Source organism: Oryzias melastigma, linkage group LG6, assembly GCF_002922805.2.
Source record: "Oryzias melastigma strain HK-1 linkage group LG6, ASM292280v2, whole genome shotgun sequence".
Lineage (NCBI taxonomy): Eukaryota > Metazoa > Chordata > Actinopteri > Beloniformes > Adrianichthyidae > Oryzias > Oryzias melastigma.
Window position 1 is genome coordinate 6368894 of NC_050517.1, and position 23069 is coordinate 6391962.

At 39.1% G+C, this 23069-nt stretch overlaps 1 protein-coding gene across 2 annotated transcripts; it reads right to left on the minus strand.

The window, feature by feature from the left end:
• Window positions 1-4372: 4372 nt before the first annotated feature.
• Window positions 4373-21878, minus strand: deaf1 (DEAF1 transcription factor). Of its 2 annotated transcripts, none has more exons than XM_024261912.2 (13): window positions 21408-21878; window positions 20975-21066; window positions 16951-17077; window positions 15205-15354; window positions 13608-13747; window positions 13468-13533; window positions 11240-11284; window positions 10173-10296; window positions 9954-10091; window positions 8157-8449; window positions 7994-8062; window positions 7333-7419; window positions 4373-4869 (listed from the first exon to the last, which is right to left on the minus strand). In XM_024261912.2, exons 1-13 carry the CDS (start codon window positions 21598-21600, stop codon window positions 4768-4770), a joined length of 1626 nt encoding a protein of 541 aa, XP_024117680.1. In that variant the 5' UTR covers window positions 21601-21878; the 3' UTR covers window positions 4373-4767. The 2 variants fall into 2 exon arrangements, with proteins under 2 accessions (XP_024117680.1, XP_024117678.1); XM_024261910.2 differs by having other exon boundaries at window positions 7333-7422; window positions 21408-21877.
• Window positions 21879-23069: the final 1191 nt, after the last annotated feature.

A 23069-nucleotide genomic window follows, 5' to 3' on the forward strand; every position in this document is an offset into this window, starting at 1 on the left:
ATTTTTAATAATACTGTTCTGGAGCTTTCTGGTGTCTTTGTATTATGTCCACAAACAGAACAACATCAGAGGATTTGTCGCAGCTGATCAATCTGCCATGTCAGCAGTTTGTTTGATACAGTGATGTGTCAGAGGGATGGAGCTTGGAGACTTAATGCACTTTACGTTCATGCTGTTACCAATGATTGCACTGTTAAAGCAACTCAACAAAAAACTGCCATTTACTCCTAAAGGTCACAGACATGTATTTTTCTCTGGCAAGAGCCAAACGAGAATAAGCCGTCCTGCTTTCCTCATCCTGTTCATGATCATGACAAACGGGGAGCCGCTTCATTTTAGAACCCTCATGGTTAAACCATTGATTGTATAAAAGAACTGGACTGAGTGAGTGTGATGTCACCCATAGAAAATGGCTTACTTCCTGCTCCAATCAAATGAAGTCGATTCAGTCTCCACTGGACCCAGACGTCGTCAGTAAGCAGTGATGTGTCCGCGTCGGTCTGAGTTTACGTTTCTAAGGCAACCACTCTGACCAATAAGGAGTGAGCTTGTTGGAAGTCCTCAACCCTCTGCCAATCGAATGTTTCAACCACATTCTTTTATTGAGGGCTCTGATTGGTCTAGAATAACGTCTAATAATTACAATAAAACTTAATCATGACTAAAACAACACGACAGGAGTTAGTTAGCAGCTGGAACCACAGCCACCATTGATTTGTTGAGCCTTTATTTATCCAGGTAGGTCGGTTGGGAATAATTTCTCCTTTACTATGATGACCTGAGTTTATATTGACAATACTTACAGACGTGGAGAATTCGTTTGAGTTAGAATCGTTGGTGTGGGAAAAAAAATCTTCAAGAGAGTTTAAAATAATCTGAGCTCCTTGGCATGTGTGCAAATCTTTAAACTTAAACAGCAGGACAAGTTTCAAGTTAGGTGCTTTTACGATTTGTTGCAATTTGCATGAACTCTGGATATGCAAATATCCGGAGGTATAACCTTATTCTGGTCTCTGTGTGAGCATTTCCCCACTACCAGATTAAGAAAAGTGGGTTATCTATTAAACAAAGTTTGAACAAACCTGTGTATGAATCCTTTATGTGTAACCAAATACAACAGAACGACCCTCTGGGTAATTCTATCTGGCCCTCCAAATCATTTTACTTTTATTGTTATTAATAGCCTGATGTTATTTTGTGCTTATTTCTAACTTGTATAATTTTGCCAAAATATATTTTTATGGAGTGTAAAATATCAAAAGGTATTTAAAGTTTGAGTTATTCTGGAATAATAATCCTGCATTTTTATTATTCATAATTATGTTAAAAGGTTTGAAAAATTGGCATTCTGCTTTTTGGAATATTTTGGCATTTACCAAGATTTTTAGGCTGTTTTGGAGTTTAGTTAATATTTCAGCTACATGCTAGTTGTTTTGGCTAATGTAGGCTTTTTTTAAAGTTTTTTAGGGATTTCAGGCATTTAATTAATATTTTAGATGGTTATAACCTTCAGTGTTTTCAGCAATCAGCTTCAGCATTTTTACCAATCAATTTCAGCATCTTCAGCCAAATTCAGCTTACAGCATTCACACTAGCATTATCACAGGTAATGCTATATATCTAGTTTATAATTATGTTAAAAAGTTAGTTTTAAAAATGTAGTTCTAGAGTTCAATAAATGTTTATCCTGTTTGGCCCGCAGCCTAAGTTGTGTTTTTGTTTTACATGTTAAATCCAACTAAAAGTTCTGTCTTAAAACACGATATGAGGACAGCTAAAGGCCTTGGAGCCGGCTCTGTCGTAAATTACTGCAGACCCAAAAGGGACGTTGGGTTTGAAAGTGTCCTCCAGAGATGAACCAGAGTTTAAAATGTGTATTGGTAAGACTTCCTGTTAAGGTTACCAAAAAGTTTAGTTATTATAAATCCACGTGGAGAATGGCAACTTTGTCCGGTTGATTATCCAGTTGCCAGGGTGTCTGATATCTTGAAATGGTTTCAGAGAGTTGGATCAAGTCAGAAACAAAAAAAGGTTGGCTTCAGGTCATATGAGGCATGCCAGTATGCCTGAATGCTGCTTCCAAGGGTCCCCCTGCTTTAGAAGACACATGTGCAGACCCACCTTCAGTTTGACAAAGATGATTTACAGAGAGATTAGTAGAAGGTTCTGTGGTCAGATCAGACCAACACAGAGCTCTTTGGCATCAACTCAACTGTTTGGAGGAAGAGAAATGCTGCAGATGACCCCGAGAACACCACCTCCACTGTCGAGCATGGAGGTGGAAGCATTATGGTTTGGAGGTGTTTTTCTGCACAAGACTGCTTCACCGTATGTATGGAGGAAGGGTGGAATCATGTACCATCAAATCCTGAGTGACAACCTTCAAATGGATGAATCTTCCACCAGGATCATGACCCAAACATTCATCCAGGGAACCAAAGAACGGCTGAAGAAGGAACGGATGAAGAAGACACAGTGTGGTCCAGACAGACTCTGGACCTAGAAAACCTCTGGAGAGAGCTGAAGTTTAGAGTTGCTAAGCAGCAGTCTCCAAACCTGAACGATTTAGAAATCCTTTAGACTTAGAACCAGAATTCCTCCTGATATCTGAAGAAACCTGATCAACTACAAGAACGTCTGACCTCTGAGCTGATAAAGTTTTACCACAAAGTGCTAAGTCTTTCTGGCAAAAAGGTTCAAATACTTATGTCCCTCAATGTAATGCAACATTTACATTTTAGAGTGGATTTCTCTCTCACTGTTCAAATGAGCAAATGACAGAATCTCAGTTTCTTTCTAAACATACACAGTCAGCAAAGAATCGAATATTTGTTCCATTCAGGATAGACTGTGTATGTATTAATTATTTACACTAAACAAATGTTATAATGTAAAAGTACTATCATGAAATATTCATTCAAATCCAAAGAAACATTAAATAGAGTTCGTTCTGTCCTCCAGTGCTGCAGACCTGAGTCCGGTTCTGGGGTTCAGACCCTGCAGTGTTCTGGATTTGATGGACAGCCACCCTCTCTGTGTTCCTCTGGTCATCCAGTCTGCAGGGCGGATTACTGCAGGGGGGTGATGCTGTCCACGATTACTCCACCTGGGAGATCTGCTTAAGCCCTGAAGGGAGTGGTCTCACTGGACATCTGCTACGACCCTTCAACTGTGTCGGCAGAAAAACAGCGAAGGGTTTGGCCAAAGCCGAGCTGCACGAGAGAAACTGGACTGAGAGGCTGACTGGAGGAGGAGACGGTCCCCAGTGGAGAGACCTCTTTGTAAATCAGAGGCGTGACCTGCAGGAGGATCTCACATGGAGCTTTGGCTTTAAACTTCACGTTCGTTTTTCCGTCTGTCCCTCCCGCCCAATCTTTTTTGGGGTCACAGGTTGCTGGAGCCTATCCAGCTACTGTTGGCCAAAGACGGAGTACATTCTGAGTACATTCTAATTAGGTCAACAGCCTGTTGCAGGACCACACCCACACTTACATCCACACCTGTAGAGAGAATTTGAGCCGACAATGAACTTGTGAAACATGATTTTGGACTGTGGGAGAAAACTGGAGAAATTCCACTCATGCATGAGGACAACATGCAAACTATGACGAGAGTGCTAACCACTACACCACCGTGCACTCTGTAGCTGCTCCTTGTCGAATCAGATCAAAATTTGTCAATAGTGCCAATAGTTGACTAATCACCGATTATTTTTAAACCGTAAACTGGATGTAAAACACACATCTTAACCATCAATAGCTTTAAACTAACTACAAACTAGATATATAGCATTACCTGTGATAATGTTAGTGTGAATGCTGGAAGCTGAATTTGTCCGCTTAAGATGCTGAAATTGATAGCTAAAAACACTGAAGCTGAAAGCCAGCTAAAATATTAGTTAAATGCCAAATTAGCCTAAAAAATGAAAAAAAAATCCTGAATTAGCCAAAATACCTAGCATGTAACTGAAATATTAACTTCACTCTAAATTAGCCAAAACAATGTGAAAAATTCCTACATTACCCAAAACAGATGGCATGTAGCTGAAATATTAGCTAAACTCCAAATTAGCGGAAAAAACTCAATAAATGGCAAAATAGTCCAAAAAGCTAACAAAATGAAATTATAACTTTCAACTTTACTACACTCTGACTCCATATAATATAAAGTAACGACTAATCGACTATTAAATTGTCGTCAACTATTTTAATAGTCGATTAGTCGACTAATCATGGCCCTACTTGTCAATAAAAGGTTTTCATGCTTTGAGCAGCTCTTAACAATAAAACAAAACAAAAGCCCAGAAACTCTTCACACACACAACAGCACACATCTGAGAAGTGTCACATTATACAAGTTCAAGCAGAACAAGTTCTGACGCCGTTCTGTTTATTCATGCATTTCATGTTTAACCTCATCTGATGTTTGGACCTGAAACGCAATAAAAATGTCCTGATGTTGCCAAACCTAAAAAAGTTACTGAGATGGATTCTCTGGTGAAGTTTGTCGTTTCCTGTACAGTTTGACACTTTGAGGGTGAAGCTGATAAAACTACAACATCTGCGGGTCAGCAGACCTTCCTTCATCTGAAGTTCAGTCTTCAGTGTCTGAAATCGTTTCAGTTCTTTTTCCTTTGGGATCCATGATAAAATATTATTAAGACATGAGAAGTCTGTCCGTGTCTGCAGTCCGTCTCCTGCTGAGGAAACATGACACAGTCCTCTCTGCTGACGGAGAGCAGACGGTTCAGTCCAGAGAGGATCTTCATCACTTCACTTTGTCCATCTCCATGGCTGCCACCTCCTCCTCATCCTGGACAGGTATGCCCCCTGCTGGCTGACAGCAGGAGTGCTGATGGTCTTTCCAGTCCTGCAGAGACCGACCAGGATGTGTGAACATGTGTCATCTTTTTTAATTAACTTCAATTAACAGCCATCGATGATGCCTTAAATACAGAACTTCTAAATGAATGTTCTCCTCATTGTACTGGTCAACAGCTAATTTGCTTTCAAAACACAAACTTAAAAAAAAACGATAAAAAGGTTAACAGTATATTTAAAAAGGATATTCTAGCAGCCACATTTACTGATGTCTCAGACAACAAACAGTTCAGTTAATAAACAATTACACAAAATTAAAACAAAAAATGCGCAAAGAAGCTTAAAATAGTCATTTAAATAAAATATTTGCTCCATTTCTGATTGTAAATGCATATTTTCAATAAATAATCCAGATCATTAACAGGATTGTGATTTATTACTTAAAACTGTCTGTAAATGCAACAAAAACTGTGCTCAAATTATCTGGTATAAGAGATCTGGTATATCGAAAGTTTGGGCACCCCAGGAAAAAAATGTTATATTTTTGTGCATAAAGAACCTGAGGAAAGGTTGAAAACTCTTCTAAAGGCATCAGTTTACAGATTAGACATTTTTTAACATGTCAAAAAAATAGACTTTATTTCCATCATTTATGCTTTGAAAACAACACAAAACAAAATAATGGTGTGTGCAGACGTTTGGGCAGAGTTAGTACTGGGTAAGAATCACAGCTTTAAAGGATTTTTGTATCTCTCAGTTCTTGTTTGAGGAATCTTCATCCATTCTTCTTTACAGAAGTCTTCCAGTTCTCTGAGACTTCTGGGATGTCTGTTCCTCTGTTCAGGTCTATCCATAGATTTTCAATGATTGAGAAGTTCACTGAATAAACTTCAGTTTCTGCCTCTAAAGTGTGTTTAGGATCATAATCATTTGGAGAAGACATCCTCTCTTCAGCTTTTTCACCGATTACATCAAGTTAGTGTCCAGAATCTGCAGAAATGTTGTGGAATCTGTTCTTCCTTCTGCTGGTGAAATGTTTCCTGATACAAGCCCACAGCATGATTGATCCACCCCTATGCTTAACAGCTGAACAAAGGTTCTGTTCATCAAACTCTGGACCCTTCCTTCTCCAAACAGACCTTTGCTCAATGTGGTTCCATGTGAACCGGCTCGGTCCACAGAACTTGTTTCCAAAATGCATCAGGCTGGTTTCTATGTTCATTTGTGAACTTCAGACGTTGAACTTTGAGGTTTTCTTCTGATGACTCTTCCATATTTGTACTAGTATCTCGTGACAGTAGAGCAGTGCAGAACAACTCCAGAGTCTGCAGGTTCTGGAGGATCCTTCAGTCAAACGTGGATTTGGACTTCTCACAATCCTGCAGCTGATCTGTCTGAGACTTTTCTTGATCTTCCAGATTTGCTTCAACTTCCACTCTTCCTGTTGACTGAAATCTCTTACTTACATTCTGTACAGAGGATACTGGAGTCTTAACACGCTTTGGTATCTTCTAACAGCCTTCTCCTGCTTTGTGAGCATCAACTATTTACAGTTTCTACGTTCTAGACAACTGCTGGAAGAACCCACGATGCTGATTGGTGGAGCAAGGTCACATGACTCAGATTATTGAAAACCTTGGAGATTTGAATCATGTCTTTGCAAACGATGATTGTGAACAATCACTTTTTACTGTCAGGCCTCAGCTTTCCAAAGGGGGTGGAGCATACTATCAATTTTGCAGGGTATCTAAACTTTTGTACATGCTGTTATTTTGTTTTCTGTGATTTTAAAAGGGTAAATGATGGAAATAAAGATCTAAGGAATGTCTCATAATCGGATACCTGTAGAGGATTTTTCCATCTTTCCTTGGGTTCTTTAAGCACAGTAATATAACATTTTACCTGGGGGGCCCAAACTTTCAATCCCACTGTATCATTTTTAGTTGGTTTGTTCTTCCATTCATTCATTTTCCAAACCCACACATGCAATCACATGCACATGCACACATATCAACTATTTTATGTCAACAAAAACCATGTTTTTGAACTATGGGAGAAAATTGGAAAAAACACTCAAACTCCACACAGAAAATCTCCAGTGGGGATTTGAACTGGAGCCTTCATGCTGTGAGGAGAGAGTCCTAACCATTCAATTCACCAGAGCCTGGATCCATTTAGCTCAGATTTTTTATTTTATATTTTAATTCTCTCAATTAAAAAAAAAAAACAAACATTTCCTTAAAAGACTTTGGAAAATTCATGGCTGTGAGTTAATTAAGATGCTCATTTAGTCAGTAATGTATGTTTAGGTCGACCGAGCGTTAGCATTAGCAGTCCTATAGGAAATCCCATTGTATGTTAGCATCAAGCTAGCGGACTTTAGCTTTATGTGTTAGATTGATCTCTATTTTTATGGATTGATTATTGATCTGTTAAGCTTAGATCGATCCAGATAGAATAATCAATTTTATCAACCCAGCTCTACCCTTCTACCCCACTGTGCTTGTAGTACCTTTCTTTGGCAGAAGGTGGAGCAGTAGTTGACTTTGTGGCAGCCTGTGCACTCGTTCATGGCCACCCGACCACAGTTCACACACATCTGCTGTGGAATCGCAACAGGAAACCACCGAGAGAGGAAAAGAGACGGGAAGAAGACTGTTGATCAAAGATCATCACTGAGGGTCAATAACCTACTGAAAACAGAGCAACAACAAGCAGTAGAACGTCACCTGGTATTCAAAAAATACTTGAAGAATTACTGTATCTGTCAGATTTGAAATCCCTCCAGAGTATAAGTTACAACAGCAAAAAAATGAATTATAAAGATAAAATGACATTAGTGGGACTCCCAGGCAAATTACGAAAAAAACCCAACTTATACTCCAAACAAAAATGGTATATTGTATCAAATAGGATTAAAAACAAGTCTGGTTTGGTGTCACTTCTATAAGATTAGGACTAAAAATGAATTCAACCTGATAATTCTAGAAAACTAAAGTGTTGAATCTTTTGCACTTTGTTCACTTTTCTTGTCTTCTTCCACCTGAACATTAATAATAACAAAAAACTGCCCAATATTATCCGACACATTAGAAACCTCCACCAGAATGTTTAAGGTGTTTGTTGTAAACTGAGAGAGGGACCCTGCAGACAGAGATGAGTGTTTGTCATACGTTGATGATTATCTCTGTGATGTCAGAATTCCTCTTAGCCTCCGAGTCATCCGGCTGCTGAAAGGAGATCTGGTGAAGACAACGCCGCCCAGCAGAACACACAGGAAGTTACAGAACAGGCCAGGTCATGACTTTATTGTTGACCTTCTGGACTCGACCTCACCTCCTTCCTGCCTTCCTGAGCCTTGGCGTCTCCAGCCTCCCCCGCTGAGCTCTTGGCCTGTTCGATCAGAGCCTTCAGCTGCTGAACGTTGGCGAGCAGCGTGTTAGCCAGCTCCTCCAAATACAGCCATGTCTGCTTCTGTGGATCCCCCCCGCCGGGCTCCACAGCCCCAGCAGGCGCCACGTCCAGCCCCGTAACCAGCGTTTCCGATGGAGACGCCGCCGCGGTTGATACCGCCACTTTGGCTTGAATCGGCTGAGGAGTCATGGACAACGCAGGCAACGCCGTCAGCACTGTGGAGGAGTCACAGGAGGAGAGCCGTCACAGGGAATCAAACTGGAGGATACGTGTCAACGTCAGGACCGGCCCTCCAGAGCATTCTATATCATTATCGTTAACGGCCCGATGTTATCTTGTATAACTGTGACAGCATATATTTTATGGGGAGCACAATCTTTTGGGGTATTTATACATTTCATATTATATATAAAAAAAATATACAAGTAAATACATTTGAGTGTTTTTTTTCTTTCAAAATTTACTTTATTTATAACTTGTATAATTTCGACAGAATTCACTTTTATAGAGAGTAAATTATTGAAAGTTTAAGTTTTAAATTAATTTATTCTGGAATAATAATCCTGTCTGTTTTTACTCATAATTATGCAAAAAAAGTCAAATTTTTAAAGTTTAAAAATTTTAACAATTTCGTTTTTTATGTGTTCAATAAATGTTTATCCTGTCTAACCTACTGTGTGTTTTGGATTTTGGCCACTTGTGCGATTGAGTTTGACAGCCCTGAACTAAAGGATATATCGAGGATAAAGGCAGAGCTCGTTGACTGTATATGAGAACTGGACCGAGCGAGAGTGACGTCATCCATAGAAGATGGTTTACTTCCGGCTCCAAACAAATGAAGTCAAATCAGTCGCTGTTTTTTGTGATATGGACGCCACCATGTTGGAGCCAGACATCATCAGTAAGCATTGATCGGTCTGAGTTGACGTTTCTATGGCAACCGCTCACTCCAATCAGGAGTTTGCTTGTTGGAAGTCCACGCCCCTACCACCTGGAAGCAGGCTCCACAAAATGCGTGAGGGCCAGCAGGCTCCACCTACTTTTACTGAGCCATCTGATTGGTCAGTTTATAACTTGAACAACAGAAACAAATACTTTTTAAAAATAAGGATTATCAAGGAGATGTTACTAAGGTATCAGTGCAAGAATGGTTATATAATAATGGAATGACTGAGTAACAGCTGTCTCTACAAGTCTATGGAATTTTGCAGGTACCTCCAGTTTGAAACACTCGGGGGAGGGGGGGGGGTCACTCAGTCCAGTTCTCTTATAGAGTCAATGATATGTAAGTCAGAAGGAAATAACATAATTTATTGATCTGATATGAACATTTTATGAAGACTCTTTATGAATCCACTGTGTTGAGATGATGAAAAGTTGATAGTTTATTATAAATACATTTAAACACATTTTTTATTTTTTTTTTGTGGTTTTTCACTAATGTAGTGAGCATTGATGCACTCTGTATTTTTGGTTTGTTTTTTCCTCTGAATTTCAGGGTACTGGATTTGGGAATTGTAGATTCAAACTCTCTAACAGGAATCAGACAACCTATAACTGCATGTGAGCAAATGCTAAACATCTGATCAATTCAAGGTCAACAGAGAGATCTACAGATCGTCTGATTGGATGAGGACTGTCTGCTTCATCCTGACCAGACGTGATGCTGAAATGAAAGTCATTAAAGGCAGGCGATGCTTTGTGAGTGAGGGTCCACACCTGCGGTGCCACCGTAGACCTCGCCTTGAGCCGAACCATCTGAGATGATGGCGGCGGCGGTGGCGGCGTCGCCCGTTGGAGTGCGGTCAAACGTCAGGGTTCCGGAGGTGGTGAATTCTCCCGATGGAGACACCGTGACTGTGGGATAACAACAGCTGTGTCAAACACTACGACTGATAGTGGTCCAATCAGACGTCAATCTGAAGTCATGTGACCTACATGTAGCTCCAGGGCTCAGAGTGATGTTCTTGGAGGACGGAAGCTCCTTTTTTGAGGGGATGACTTGAAGATCTGCGTCTTTCTTCCGTCTCTTATACGGAACAAAAAGGCGAACCGGACCGGTCTGCACCAGGAGAACACGGAGAAAAGTCATGACGGCAACACAAGATAATGCATAACAATTTGACAGCATATTACAAAACACGGGATTTAGTAAGAGAGACACTACATTCATCCATAAAGTCATTGACAGTATCTTTGTCTGGCCTGTAAAGCTTCTGTAATGTTTCCTCTACTGAACATCTCATTGTCTTGTTTTTCTGGAACTTTTTAGACATTTGCTCTGACGAAGATGACGTACTTAGAAGACGGTGTTTTCACACGTCCTGACCTCCACTAATAAGTTAGGTAGGTGACGTGCTGAAATCAGTATTGCCTCAATACAACACAAATCCTGCTTTCTTACTGAAATATACCTTTAAACACGAGCAGCCGCAGGAGATTTTTATAACAGTTTATTGTGAATTCTTTCATTACTTTTGCACTCTAAGGTTGCGCGTTAGAAAACGAGTGTGTGGTTTCTGTCTCTGTCATCCTATGATAGACCAGCAGAGTGACATGGGTCTGTATTAGAGCTGGAACGAATACCCAAATACTGGGATATTCATGGTTGACTCCAAGATCACCGAGTTGTGAGTTTAATAAATAATGTAGAGTATATTTGAAAACAATTCACTTCAGTCAATGTAACTATGGCTCTAAAATGCTGCTGATCACCATTAGCTCCGATCCGCTTCGGGGTTGCTTTTTGTGAGGAATGAACACTATAATAAATTTAAAAGCTCAAAAAGTTAATTTTCCATGGTATAGACTCTTTAAATAGTTTGTGAATCGCTGATCTTCATTCATGAATCAGATCAGATCTCTGTCTAGGTGAGGATCCACAGCCCTTCTGAGTATATCAGGATGACTGCTGTTTGTTCAAATCTAAAAGCATTTCTGACTCATTCATACAGATGATTGAATGATCTCTGGAGACTTTGAACATCAGAAAAAACAGTGTTTACCATATTGATGTTTTCTCCTGCCAGGGAACTCTCTTCCTTTAAAGACTGTGAAGAAGGGAGAAAATTAATAAAGAAACAGTACACAAAACGACAACATCAAAACTGCAACAGGAATAAGTCCAGGTCTTTGATGTTGGGCTTGGTCCATTTCAAATTAAGATTTATTGTGGACAAAGAGTCAAACTTTTTTATATTTTTTTCAGAACAGAATCCTTTTTCCAGTAGTGTAACTTGTGTTAGGACCTGTCTCTGTTCTTGTTTCAGTCCACTGGTTTACTATTTCCTGTTTTTCTTTTAACATATATTACAGATAGTTTTTTGTTCTCTGTGTTTTTGATTTAGTCATGTTTCTGAACCCCCAAACTGTGGTGTGGCAACGAATGCACCATTCACTGAATATGCAGACAACAAGTTCCTCAGATCCACATGGATCCCTCTGCTATAAAAAGATCATGTCTGATATTTAGAATTATTTTTTATACACTGAAGCAGAGAAGTATTTGTTAAAAAAACAGAAGTTCACCTCAGTACTTTGTAATATAACCCAGGTTTCAGTGACAGAGACTAAACCTTTCCTGTAGATCGCAGCAGGTTTACGCTGTAGCTGCTGTTTAGGTCCATTCATCCATGCAGATCTTCTAGCTGGGATTATTTGGGGCTGTTGCTGGGCAACAAAGACTTTCAATTGCCTCCACAAATTCTCTATTGGACTGAGATCCAGAGATTGCCAGGAATCCATCCACCCCCCTTTTACCCCTCTATCCATCCATTCCTACCCTCCATCCATCCATCCATCCCACCATCCATTCACCCATCCCCCTTCATCCATCCATCCATCCATCCATTCCTCCATCCATCCCTCCATCCATCCATCCATTCCTCCATTCATCTCTCCATCCATTCACCCCTCTATCCATCCATTCCTCCATTCATCCCTCCATCTACCCTTCCATCCATCCATCTACCCTTCCATCCATCCCTCCATCCATCCATCCATTCCTCCATTCATCTCTCCATCCATTCACCCCTCCATCCATCCATCCCACCATCCATTCACCCATCCCCCTTCATCCATCCATCCATTCCTCCATTCATCCCTCCATCCACCCTTCCATCCATCCATCCATCCATCCATCCACCCTTCCATCCATCCATCCACCCTTCCATCCATCCCCCCTTCATCCCTCCATCCACCCTTCCATCCATCCATCCATCCATCCATCCATCCATCCCTCCATCCACCCCTCCTTCCATTCATCCCTCCATCCATCCACCCTTCCATCCATGCATCTATCTATCTATCTATCTATCCACATTCTTTCTTTCTAATACAGATCAGTCTTTTTTTTAACTCTTTGTAGAAAAACAGTCCTAAACCATGATGGTTCCACCCCCATGCTTCACAGTGGGTATGGTGTTCTTCAGCGTTCTTCTTCCTCCTCCAAACAATGACAGGTCTGCACATGTACTGGTGGGGGGGACCTTTGAAGCTCTGCAGGATTTGAATCCATAAATGCATGTGTTACCATGGTAACCTGTGTTACTGTGGTGGTCCCAGCTTTCTTTAGGTCATTAACCAAGGTTTTCCATGAAGTTCTTGGCAGTTTCATCAATGTTCTCAAGATCATTTGTACACAATCAGGAGTGATTTTCCATGGAGCTCCAAACTGCTTGTTGATTGCAGATGAATTCATTCCGGTCTTGTTCAGGTCTGTATTATTGTTCCTAGTGTCCTTTGACAGATCTTTGGTCCTGATCAAGGTGGAGGGGTTGCAGTTTGACTGCTTAAAGGTGTGTTTAGGTATCTTTGATTCAGGCAGTGAGTTAAACAGGTGGCATCAATACAGGTAACCAGTGCAGGATAGAAGACCTTCTTAAAGACAGAATTCTTGCTCGTTTGTAGAAGATAAATACTTATTTTCTGCCCTATCATACAAAATAACAATCAAACTACGTGATTTCCCGGATTTTTTTTTCTTAATTCTGTCTCTCATAGTTGATGTGTTTCTGTGTTTACATTCAATGTTTTAACTTTTTCTCTTATATTTGCTAATACTAACCTGAAGTTTGTTTACTTTCACCATTGAAGTTACTTTTGATTTCCATCTTTTCATATTCTCTCATTTGAACTTCATTACTTGATTATTTTACCCATAAGTCACTGATCTCCAGCATTGTGAGTTCTCTGTCTGAACAACCAGACACCAGAACCCACCTTGTTGACTCACCGGTGTAAGATCATCACAACAGGCTGAACAGGTACAGGAGGCGGCGTGAGGGTTAAGGATCCTCTCCTAGACACAAACAAGCACATTTGTCAGATCCAAACAGAGAACAGGAAGCCTCTAGAACGGACTGGTCACAGCACCTGTATAAGGCACAGCAGAGGTCTGCCGGCGTATCTGATGCTTCTCTTCCAGTCTTTGCTGCTTGCTCTGCCCGACAGAGCCTCAAACTCTGTGGGAGTGAACCACTGCTGGTTGTGTTTAATGCAGCGACCTTTGCCACCTAAAAACCAGAGACAGATGCATGACTCTTTACTGCTGCCCTGTCTGATATGCTTTTATTCTGAAACACGCGGTGGCCAACCACTTTATCCAATATTTAAACCTTTTTTCCATTCAGTGAGAATAATACGACAAGTCAAAGCAATTAAAAAACACTTTAAGAACTAAACACAACAAAAAGTAATAGTTGAAGCTGAAACACACAAGTAGAAATATTTCTATCAGATGACAAACTCAAAATAGAATCTCAACTGACATAAATGAACTCCCGGGATAAAGGCCTTCAAATATCCTGTCCCTTTGTTTCAGAGGTCGATAAGCTAAAGCAAAACCTGCGTTCATTATCAGACATATTTGTTAATGACATTTGACACACAGGTGACACTTTATCCACTACAGACCAAAAAGAAGTCTTACACTGAAAACTATGGCAGTGGATCGTTGCTCAGGTGGCGATTCGATTCATGAATAGAACCACGATTCTTACTTTTTACTAAAATGTTTGTTGCTGCGTGTATGTCTTTTAACTGGATGTATGAAAATGTGAATTATTTGTATTAATTCCCATCATTTATACCTTTATTTAGAACAGATCAGAATGAACAAAATTGATAAAAACACAAAGATTTAGAAAAAAAGAAATGGTGTTTCTTATTTTAAACAGGTTTTTCTTTTTTTGTCAAGTTCAACAGTAATATGAACAACATAAAAAGCATAAAATTCAGTTTTTTTGGACCATTTAAGAACAAATCCTGAAAATATTTTCCACAGTTTTTCCATCCTCAAAGTTCTGCACCATTTTACGTTCTAAGCAATATCGGTGCAGAGCCCGTAGAATTAGATGTTTTATTTTTTTCCGTGGCAGAATCAGCGGATTCACGTTGATGACGTCCGCCCTTCAGCCATGCAGTGCAGACTACCTGCGTTTCTGCGCTTCAGAATTCGCTGAAGTTACATTATTTGCGTCAACTGTTGAAGAGTTACTGTAACCAAAAGAATGTAAACACTGGAGCTAAAGCTGATTTATTTTTTCAGAAGTGAATGAAATTTCATTTTTGTTAATTTTTTAAACGGAAAAAAAGCTCTCACTAGTTTTACTTTGAAAACAGGAAGCTTCACCGACACAAAGATTTATTTACTTCCGGTGACAGTAACACTGATCAATCAGTTTTAGCTAATAAAATTAAAATCCAACATTATTCTGCATTTCAGAGCAATAAATACATTATTCCCCAACAATATTTTACTACGCTCTATTATATTTATAAAAATTGCAAATCAGCGATCTTGGACGTTGCGAATATTTATACTCAGATTTTTGGGAGCAGATCGCGAGTGTCCCAGCACCTGGATACTCGTTACAGCCCCACTGAAAACCAGAGCTAGAGTGGTTCTAGAGGAGACTCTCTGTGTTGGTGTTGACAGATGAACCTGAGAGATTCTCAGTGCAGACATCACCTGATCCCAGGCGAGGCTTGTACAGAACCCCGCTGGTGTTCCTGCAGCGGACCGGCAGCTCGTTGTTGTACACGGAAGGGTCCCAGTTGTACTTGGAGCAGGAGTCCTTGTCCTGGGGGGGAGTCAGTGGAGTAGTTGGAGTCTGAGGGCCTGGAGCAGATGTTCAAAGTGAGTAAGGTTTTAATTTGGACTGTGAACATTTTACATTAATGCAAGTGATTAATCAATTAACGCTTTAATATTCAATAAAACAAATAATAATATCTCATTGAGCAGAAGTCCTCTGCTTTGCCTCGGTGGTGCAGACAGCATGCGCTACAACACTTTGCTGTTTTTTTTTCCCACTTATAACATGGTTATTTACAAAAGAAATAAATAATCATTCGGTTTTTAGTATTTTGCTCTTGAAAGCTGAAAGCTGCGTTCATTCAGATGGTGAACCTCACCGTACAGGGAGAGTCTCTGAATGACTCCAGACATAAATAAACCTGATCTCTAAACATCCTCCATGTCTTCCATGCCTTGTAAGTGAGATACACACAGACAGACACCACTCCATATAGCAATCAGGCTAAAAACATTTGACGATAGCTCCTCCTACATGTGTCTGGAGCATCGAGCTTATGAACACATTTTTGGTAAAGTATTGAGCAGCAATTTTGCTGCTCTTCAAAATAGAGGCAGTTGACGTGAATTTGACGCACAAACCATGATCGGTCTGAACGCAGCGTTACGCTACACTTTAGTGGTTAAAAAAGTGCAAATACTGACTCCGTACTGATGCTACACGCACATGGTGTGCAGACACTAAGAGCCTGTAGGATGTCCACACAAACGGCACTTTTTAAGTGAACAGCACTAACGAGCTGCTTGATCAGTGTGCACAATAGTGCTGCCACAAACCATTATTTTAATAGTCGACTAATCGGGTCATGCAAGAAGTGGATGTAAAGCACACATCTCAACCATCAATAGCTTTAAACTAACTAGAAACTATATATATAGCATTACCTGTGATAATGCTACTGTGAATGCTGAAAGCTGAATTTGGCCGCTGAAGATGCTGAAATTGATAGATAAAAATGCTGAAGCTGATAGCTGAAAACACTGAAGTTGATAGCTGAATTTGCTGAAGCTGATAGCTATCTAAAATATTAGTTAAACGCCAAATTAGCCTAAAAAATGGAAAAAATCCTAAATTAGCCAAAACAGCTAACGTGTAAATATTAGACTAACTCCAAAACATTGAAAAAAAAAATTAAAAAAAGCCTAAATTAGCCAAAACAGCTAGCATGTAGTTGAAATGTTAGCTTAATAGTCTAAAAAACCTTTTTAAATACCAATCTAGTCCAAAAAGGCTAGCAGAATCCCATTATAACTTTAATAAAATAACGAGTAATTGACTATTAAATTGGTCGTCAACTATTTTAATAGTCAATTAGTCGACTAATCGTGGTAGCCCTAGTGCACAATTTAAAAAAAAGAAACATTTGTACAACACGTCTAACTTACTTCAATCTTTTGTGTTGTTGAAGTCTTCACTAAGACCAGCTGCCCGCAGCATACCCATAGAAAAATAGACATGAACATTTTCTCTCTGCACTGAGAGGTCTAAGACCTTCATATTTCCATGTATCACCATTTTTCCCCCTGCAGACAGCCCGTATCCACCCGTAAAGACAGTTGAGACAAAGGCCTAAAATAATTGACAAACATGTCCTTAAGATGAAAACACACAAAGATCACCTGCTGTGATGCTGGCGGCAGACTTCAGTCCAGCAGCTTCTACGATGCTGCCGTCAGTGTGAACCACAATCAGAGTCGCCTTCTGAGCGCTGAGACCGTCACCCAACTGGAGAGTGGTTCTGTTGTTCTGTCAGCACACAGACACACATACAACAGCTGAATGTAAAAACACACTGCAGTTACTTCTAGAGAAAATGCAATCAAGATTATTCAACATTGAAGTCCCACTCTGATCATCTTTTGATCTGTTAAATCAAAACGAGTAGTGTTTTAATAATGTTGTTTTTGGTCACACTTTTTAAAACTGTCATTTTCTAGGACACAATTTCTCCAGAGAGGAAGGAGTTCTTTAAAAATTATCTCTGAGTTGTGGGCGGAACTGTTGATGCAGAGTAAGTCGGCCCCCTTTCCCCTCACAGTTACTGAGCAGGGGGCTGAAGCCCACCTTGAACATTTTCTAGATCACTAATAAGATGTTTTTCCAAACTGAAATGTTTTGTTTGCTCATGATTTAAATAAATAAATACTTTGAAGCACAATTTTATCTTAATTGTCTTTATTTATGCCCTCCATTGAGTCAAAAATGCCACAAGAACATGTTAAAAACACCATTTTAATCAAAGTGCATCTTTAACATTTGCCTTTGAGGGAGAATCCTATATAATAATAATAATAATAATAATAATTTGTATTTATATGGCGCCTTTCTTGGCACTCAAGGTCGCCTCACAGTACAAAAAAACATAAAAACAGCATTTAATAGCATAAAAATAAAACAGCTAAATAACAAACACAACAGTGAGTCAACAGTTAAAATTACATTAATTACATTAATTAATTATATACGCTCTGTTCTGATAACCAGAGTTACTGATGCTGCTTTAGAAGGAAGGGTTTCCCAATTTTAGGAGGTCAGACTCGTGTACAGCAACAGGTAAAGAGATAAAGATTCAAGGAGATCTAGAACACATGTCAAAATCAAGGCCTAGGGGCCGGATCCGGCCCTCCAGGTCATTATATTGATGATTTATCAATGATTTTATTTCATTGTTATTAATGACCCCGTTGTTATCTTGCGCTCAATTCTAACTTGTATAATTTTGACAAAATATATTCTTATGAAGAGTAAAATATTGAAAGTTATTTAAGGTTTAAGTTAATTAATTTTGGAATAATATTCCTGCCTTTTTATTATCATAATTATGTTAAAAAGTTATGGTTTAAAGTTTTAAAAATTGACATTATTGTAGCTTTTTGTATTATTTTGGCATTTACTATTTTTAGGCTGTTTTGCAGTTAGTTAACTGTTTTGGCTAACCTAAGTTTTTTTTTTCTTTTTTTAGCTTGTTTAGGCTATTTGGCAATTAGCTAATCTTTTAGCTGGCTATCAACTTTAGTGTTTTCAGTTATCAACTTCCTCGTTTTCAGCTATCAGTTTCAGCATCTTCAACTATCAGCACTAGTATCTTTAGCTGTCAAATTCAGCTTTTAGCATTCACACTAGTATTATCACAGGTAATGCTATATATCTAGTTCATAAAAAGTTAAGGTTTTAAAGTTTTAAAAATGTATTTTTAGTGCCTTCAAAAAATGTTTATCCTGTTCAGCCTGCGACCTAAGGTGTGTTTTGGATTTTGCCCCCTGTGCGACTGAGTTTGACACCCCTGATCTAGAAAATCTTAATCCTTCCCCATTCACCACAACTGAATATAGAAATATAAATACAAAAAATCCACACACATACAAAGGAAAAAAGACAATACTCTTAAAACCGTGATGACAAAAAGCTCAGTGGCCTTGTGGTAGAGTGTCCGCCCTGACACTGAAAGGTCGTGAGTTAAAATTCAAGCCGAGTCAAACCAAAGACTAAAAATGGGACCTAATGCTTCTCTGCTTGACACTCAGTATTAAGGGGTTGGACTGGGGGGTTGAACCCCGGGAACGGCTGTGTCTGTAGCACACCGCTCCCCCAGGAGATGGGTCAAATGTTGAGAACAGCTAATGTGACTTTAACTTTAACAAGCAGCTGGATAAAACACAAATACATTGCTGTTATATATATCCTTTTCTGTGAAAAGCAGAGTGGTGGTAGTATCATGGTTTGGCTCTGTTCTTTTTCATATGGATTTTAAAGTCAAGCTGGCATTATAAATATTTAATAAAAGAGTACATTTTAGGAGTAGAATATTGATGTGTTATCAATGTGTAGATCCCACCACTTAGTATGAATAAAAACATAAACTATTAGACAGAAACAGTCAGCTGAAGTTACATGAAACATAAAGGTGAGCATTCGTTTTTGCAGGAGAACCAAATGTGTTGTGTCCGACATTCATGATAAACATTTTTGAAGGGAAAACAAAAATTACAAATACAACAGTTTCCAACTTAACACGACACACCTGAGCTGATGGGAAAAGCAATGAAACTGAGCATGTTTTTGTGTCTTTTTGAGTGTCGTATGTGGTAGGGCTGGGGATCGCCAGTCATTTTCAAAGACGATTCAGTTCAATTCACAACAGCCTGGAATGATTTGATTCCGATTTGTTTGGATTCTTTCGATCCTCTCAATTCAATTCAATTTTGAGTTAACACGGTGTACACATTTGTTTAGGAATACATTAATAATCTAATCTATATATGTTTTTATTATATTCATATTAATCTGATCCAGTTCACATACTGTCAAATGTATTAGTGAAATAATTAGATTTTTAATAGCATACAGTGTTACATGGATTCTTAAACAGAGAAGCAATTTCTTTCTCTTTATTTTTCTTTTTTTGTATTTTTATCTCCGCAGTATAACTTTGTTTTCTTTGTAAATATGTAAATTGTCTAATTTTTCTCATTTTCTATCTGTAATCCTGCCGTAACCCTGAAATTTCCCCACCGTGGAAGAATAAAGGACTATCTTATCTTAAGTTTCGACAATTGTTCTGCTTCTCCTGGAGGATGTTTCAGTTTGGCCACTAGGTGGCGATCGCACAATAGTATTACACATTATTCCAAAAGAAGAAGAAATTATGAGCAAAAAAATGTGTTTTAGACCACAAATGTTACTTTGAAAGAATATTTCCATAAAAGACTTTGGAAAATTCCTACCTGTGAGTTTATAAATATGTTCACTTATTCAGTAATACTATGTTTAGGTCGACCGAGCGTTAGCATTAGCTGTCCTATGGGAAATCCCACTAAACGTTAGCATCAAGCTAGCAGACTTTAAAATTATCCGTTAGATCAATCTCTATTTTTATGGATCCATTATCGATCTATTTAGCTTAGATTCAGATCGATTGATCGATTTTATCAACCCAACCCTAGTATGTAGGGGTGTAATGATCAATCATTTAATTAATTGATTTCTACTCCTGTGATCCAACCACATATTGTTTATCAAATCGACCTATTCCATTATAAAATTGCTTTAAAATGAAATAAATTGATTATATTGATATTGGAAAACATCATTTGAATTGAGACATGGTAGGTTTATTAAGATAAAAACGACCATTACAGCAGACAACACACAGCAAAAACCATCATTCCACTTCAATGTGTGAAACACTTTGAATTTAGCAAAGTCGTGTGACCATACAGTCTGGTAGAATGTCTAATTGAATTATTCTGAAGAGGAAAAACAATAGTGGACTGAACTTTATCAAACTAAAATGTGAATGGATTTAACATGCATTATTGTTTACTTGTTTGTTTGTACATATATTTAATTTACACTTGATTATCTTGAAGAAATCTGGAAAACTTCAGCTGCACTGTTCAGTACCATTTATCCATCCATGTTAGGTCAGTGAATCAGATCAAAATGAACCAATTTCAACTATCAACAACCACAAATGATGATATATATGAATCAAACTGATTTTAAAATGAATCACTACACCTGAGAGTATCTTTTCTGATTACACTGAGTATGCCAGCAAAAAACAACCAAACCAAACCCCACAAAGAGTGACATTATTATTTATTTGAGTTCCTAAAGGCCATGAAGAAAGCAGTGACCTACCAGCATGTGCTCAGACAGCGCTGCTGATGTTGCCACTGTTGTGGTGAAAACACTGTCGTCTGTGGTCTGAACATCTGCCTCAGCTGTCACCTCTGATCAACACATGTGGGAGAATGAGAAACAACAAAATCACACATGTGCTTTCTAGTTCATTAACATAATTATTGACAATTAAATGTTTACAACAATCTGAAGTGTTTCATTCATTAGACCCACTGAACGTAGATATAGGAATAGTTCCGCTGTTTTTCTCCTAAATCTCTCTCGTGGTGTATAAAGACTCAGATTAATGTCTGCCGCCGCTCACGATCACAACCATAAAGAGCGGTACCGCTTTATATAGCCTTCTAAGCTAACTGTATTATTTTCACGCGCTGTGTTTCCTTTTTCCCACTGCACGTGAAGGCCGTCTTGAACGGCGCGAGCCCGCTACCTGCGAACGAAGCCTCGTCTGCGTTCGGCATGGACTCGGCTCCGATGTCGATGTTTCCCGGTTCGGGCATCACAGCCATCGTTGCGACTTCGGCCTCCGACTCCGTTTCGGAGCCCACTCCCTCCACCGGCGGTCCGATGATGGGCGGTTCAACCAGCCCGAAAGCCTTCGTTGCCGAGTCTGCCTCCTCCATGTCTCCGCCAAAACGACGACAAAAGCCGAGAATGACCGAGCGAAAACACGACACCGAGCAGCCCGAGCTGACCTCAGTCTGCACGGACCGGGACACAACCACGAATATGGAGCCCGGAACGGTTCTCCAAAACAGTCCAGGTTTGATAAAAGCGTAAAGCGAATGGGCCGCCGGGAACGGGGCCTGCTGTTGTTTGTTAGCAAGAAGCCTGCTGAGAGGATACACCGGAGAATGCCGGAAAAACACGAGCTCCGCCGAAGATCAAGCGCGAACATCACGCCTACTGATCCGAATTCACACAACTTCTTACAATAAAACCAAGTTAATGTCATCCTTTTAAGCACAAAACATGAATATATATCGTTTTAAAGGGTTTTATTAAGTAGAAATGCTTTAATTTATTTACATTAAATATTTTAACAGGTTTTCCCAATAACATACTACTGCATTTGAGAATAAAAATAATAAATTAAACTGTCAGTTCAGCTAAAATAATAACCAGAACCTAATAAAAGTTGCACCAAGTGATTAAGCTACTCGTTTACTTTTAATGTACTGTTGGTCACGCTGTAGAATCATTATAGAAAGTTGAAAACACAGTATCGACAGAGAAAAAAAATATAAACATTTGATTTTAAAGACCCACTCGAAAGAAAATGCTGTTTTTAACATCTTGTGAAATTGTTCTGATAGAGAATATAAAGAAAGTTAAGGTTAAAATTGCATTTCTGGGTATTTCTTTTTTCAAATCGTTGTGAATCAGGCGCAGACTTCAAAACAAATAGATCCACGAACGTCTTTGTTTTCCTCATCTGAGCTGGAATCTTGATCAAAGCTGTGTGTCTGGATAGTTCTGATATTGCTGCCATTTTTGGTGTTGTTCAGCTTGTGGCAGAGTGTAAAAAAATGGGCGACAGGAAGGGAGGCCAGGGTTGCTCTGCACCAACAGTCACACCCATAACTCCTGCCGCTCTGCAGAAACTGTGTCCTGGAAAACGACTTTTTTTTTTTTAGCTAAAAACAGCCAAATCGTAATTGAAAGTTCACTGGGAACACTTTGGAAATGGATCACATGATGATCGGAGTGGGACTTTAACTAGTTTATTTGACTGTTGAACAAAAAGTGATTTAAATAATGTGAACAACAGGAACAGAGAAAAAACATCAAACAAATGTTCAATGGAATTTAGGACAATAATAAACAGATGATACTCTTTCACTTAAAGATCTAAAGAGGGAAAATATTCTTGACTTTCCCTCTCTGCAGTGATATTTCATTGTTAAAAAATAAAGTGCTCCATAAAGATATTTGTTTTTTTTCCCCAATAGTCCGGGTAACTCATGTATAACCGTCAGCGTCATGTACATGTGATCCTCTTTTAGTTTTTGTCTGGCTCAGAAACTTTGTTGTCAGAACTTGGACTCCCCTGTACTGCAGAGCTGATCTTTTCCTTGTGAGGGATCCACAA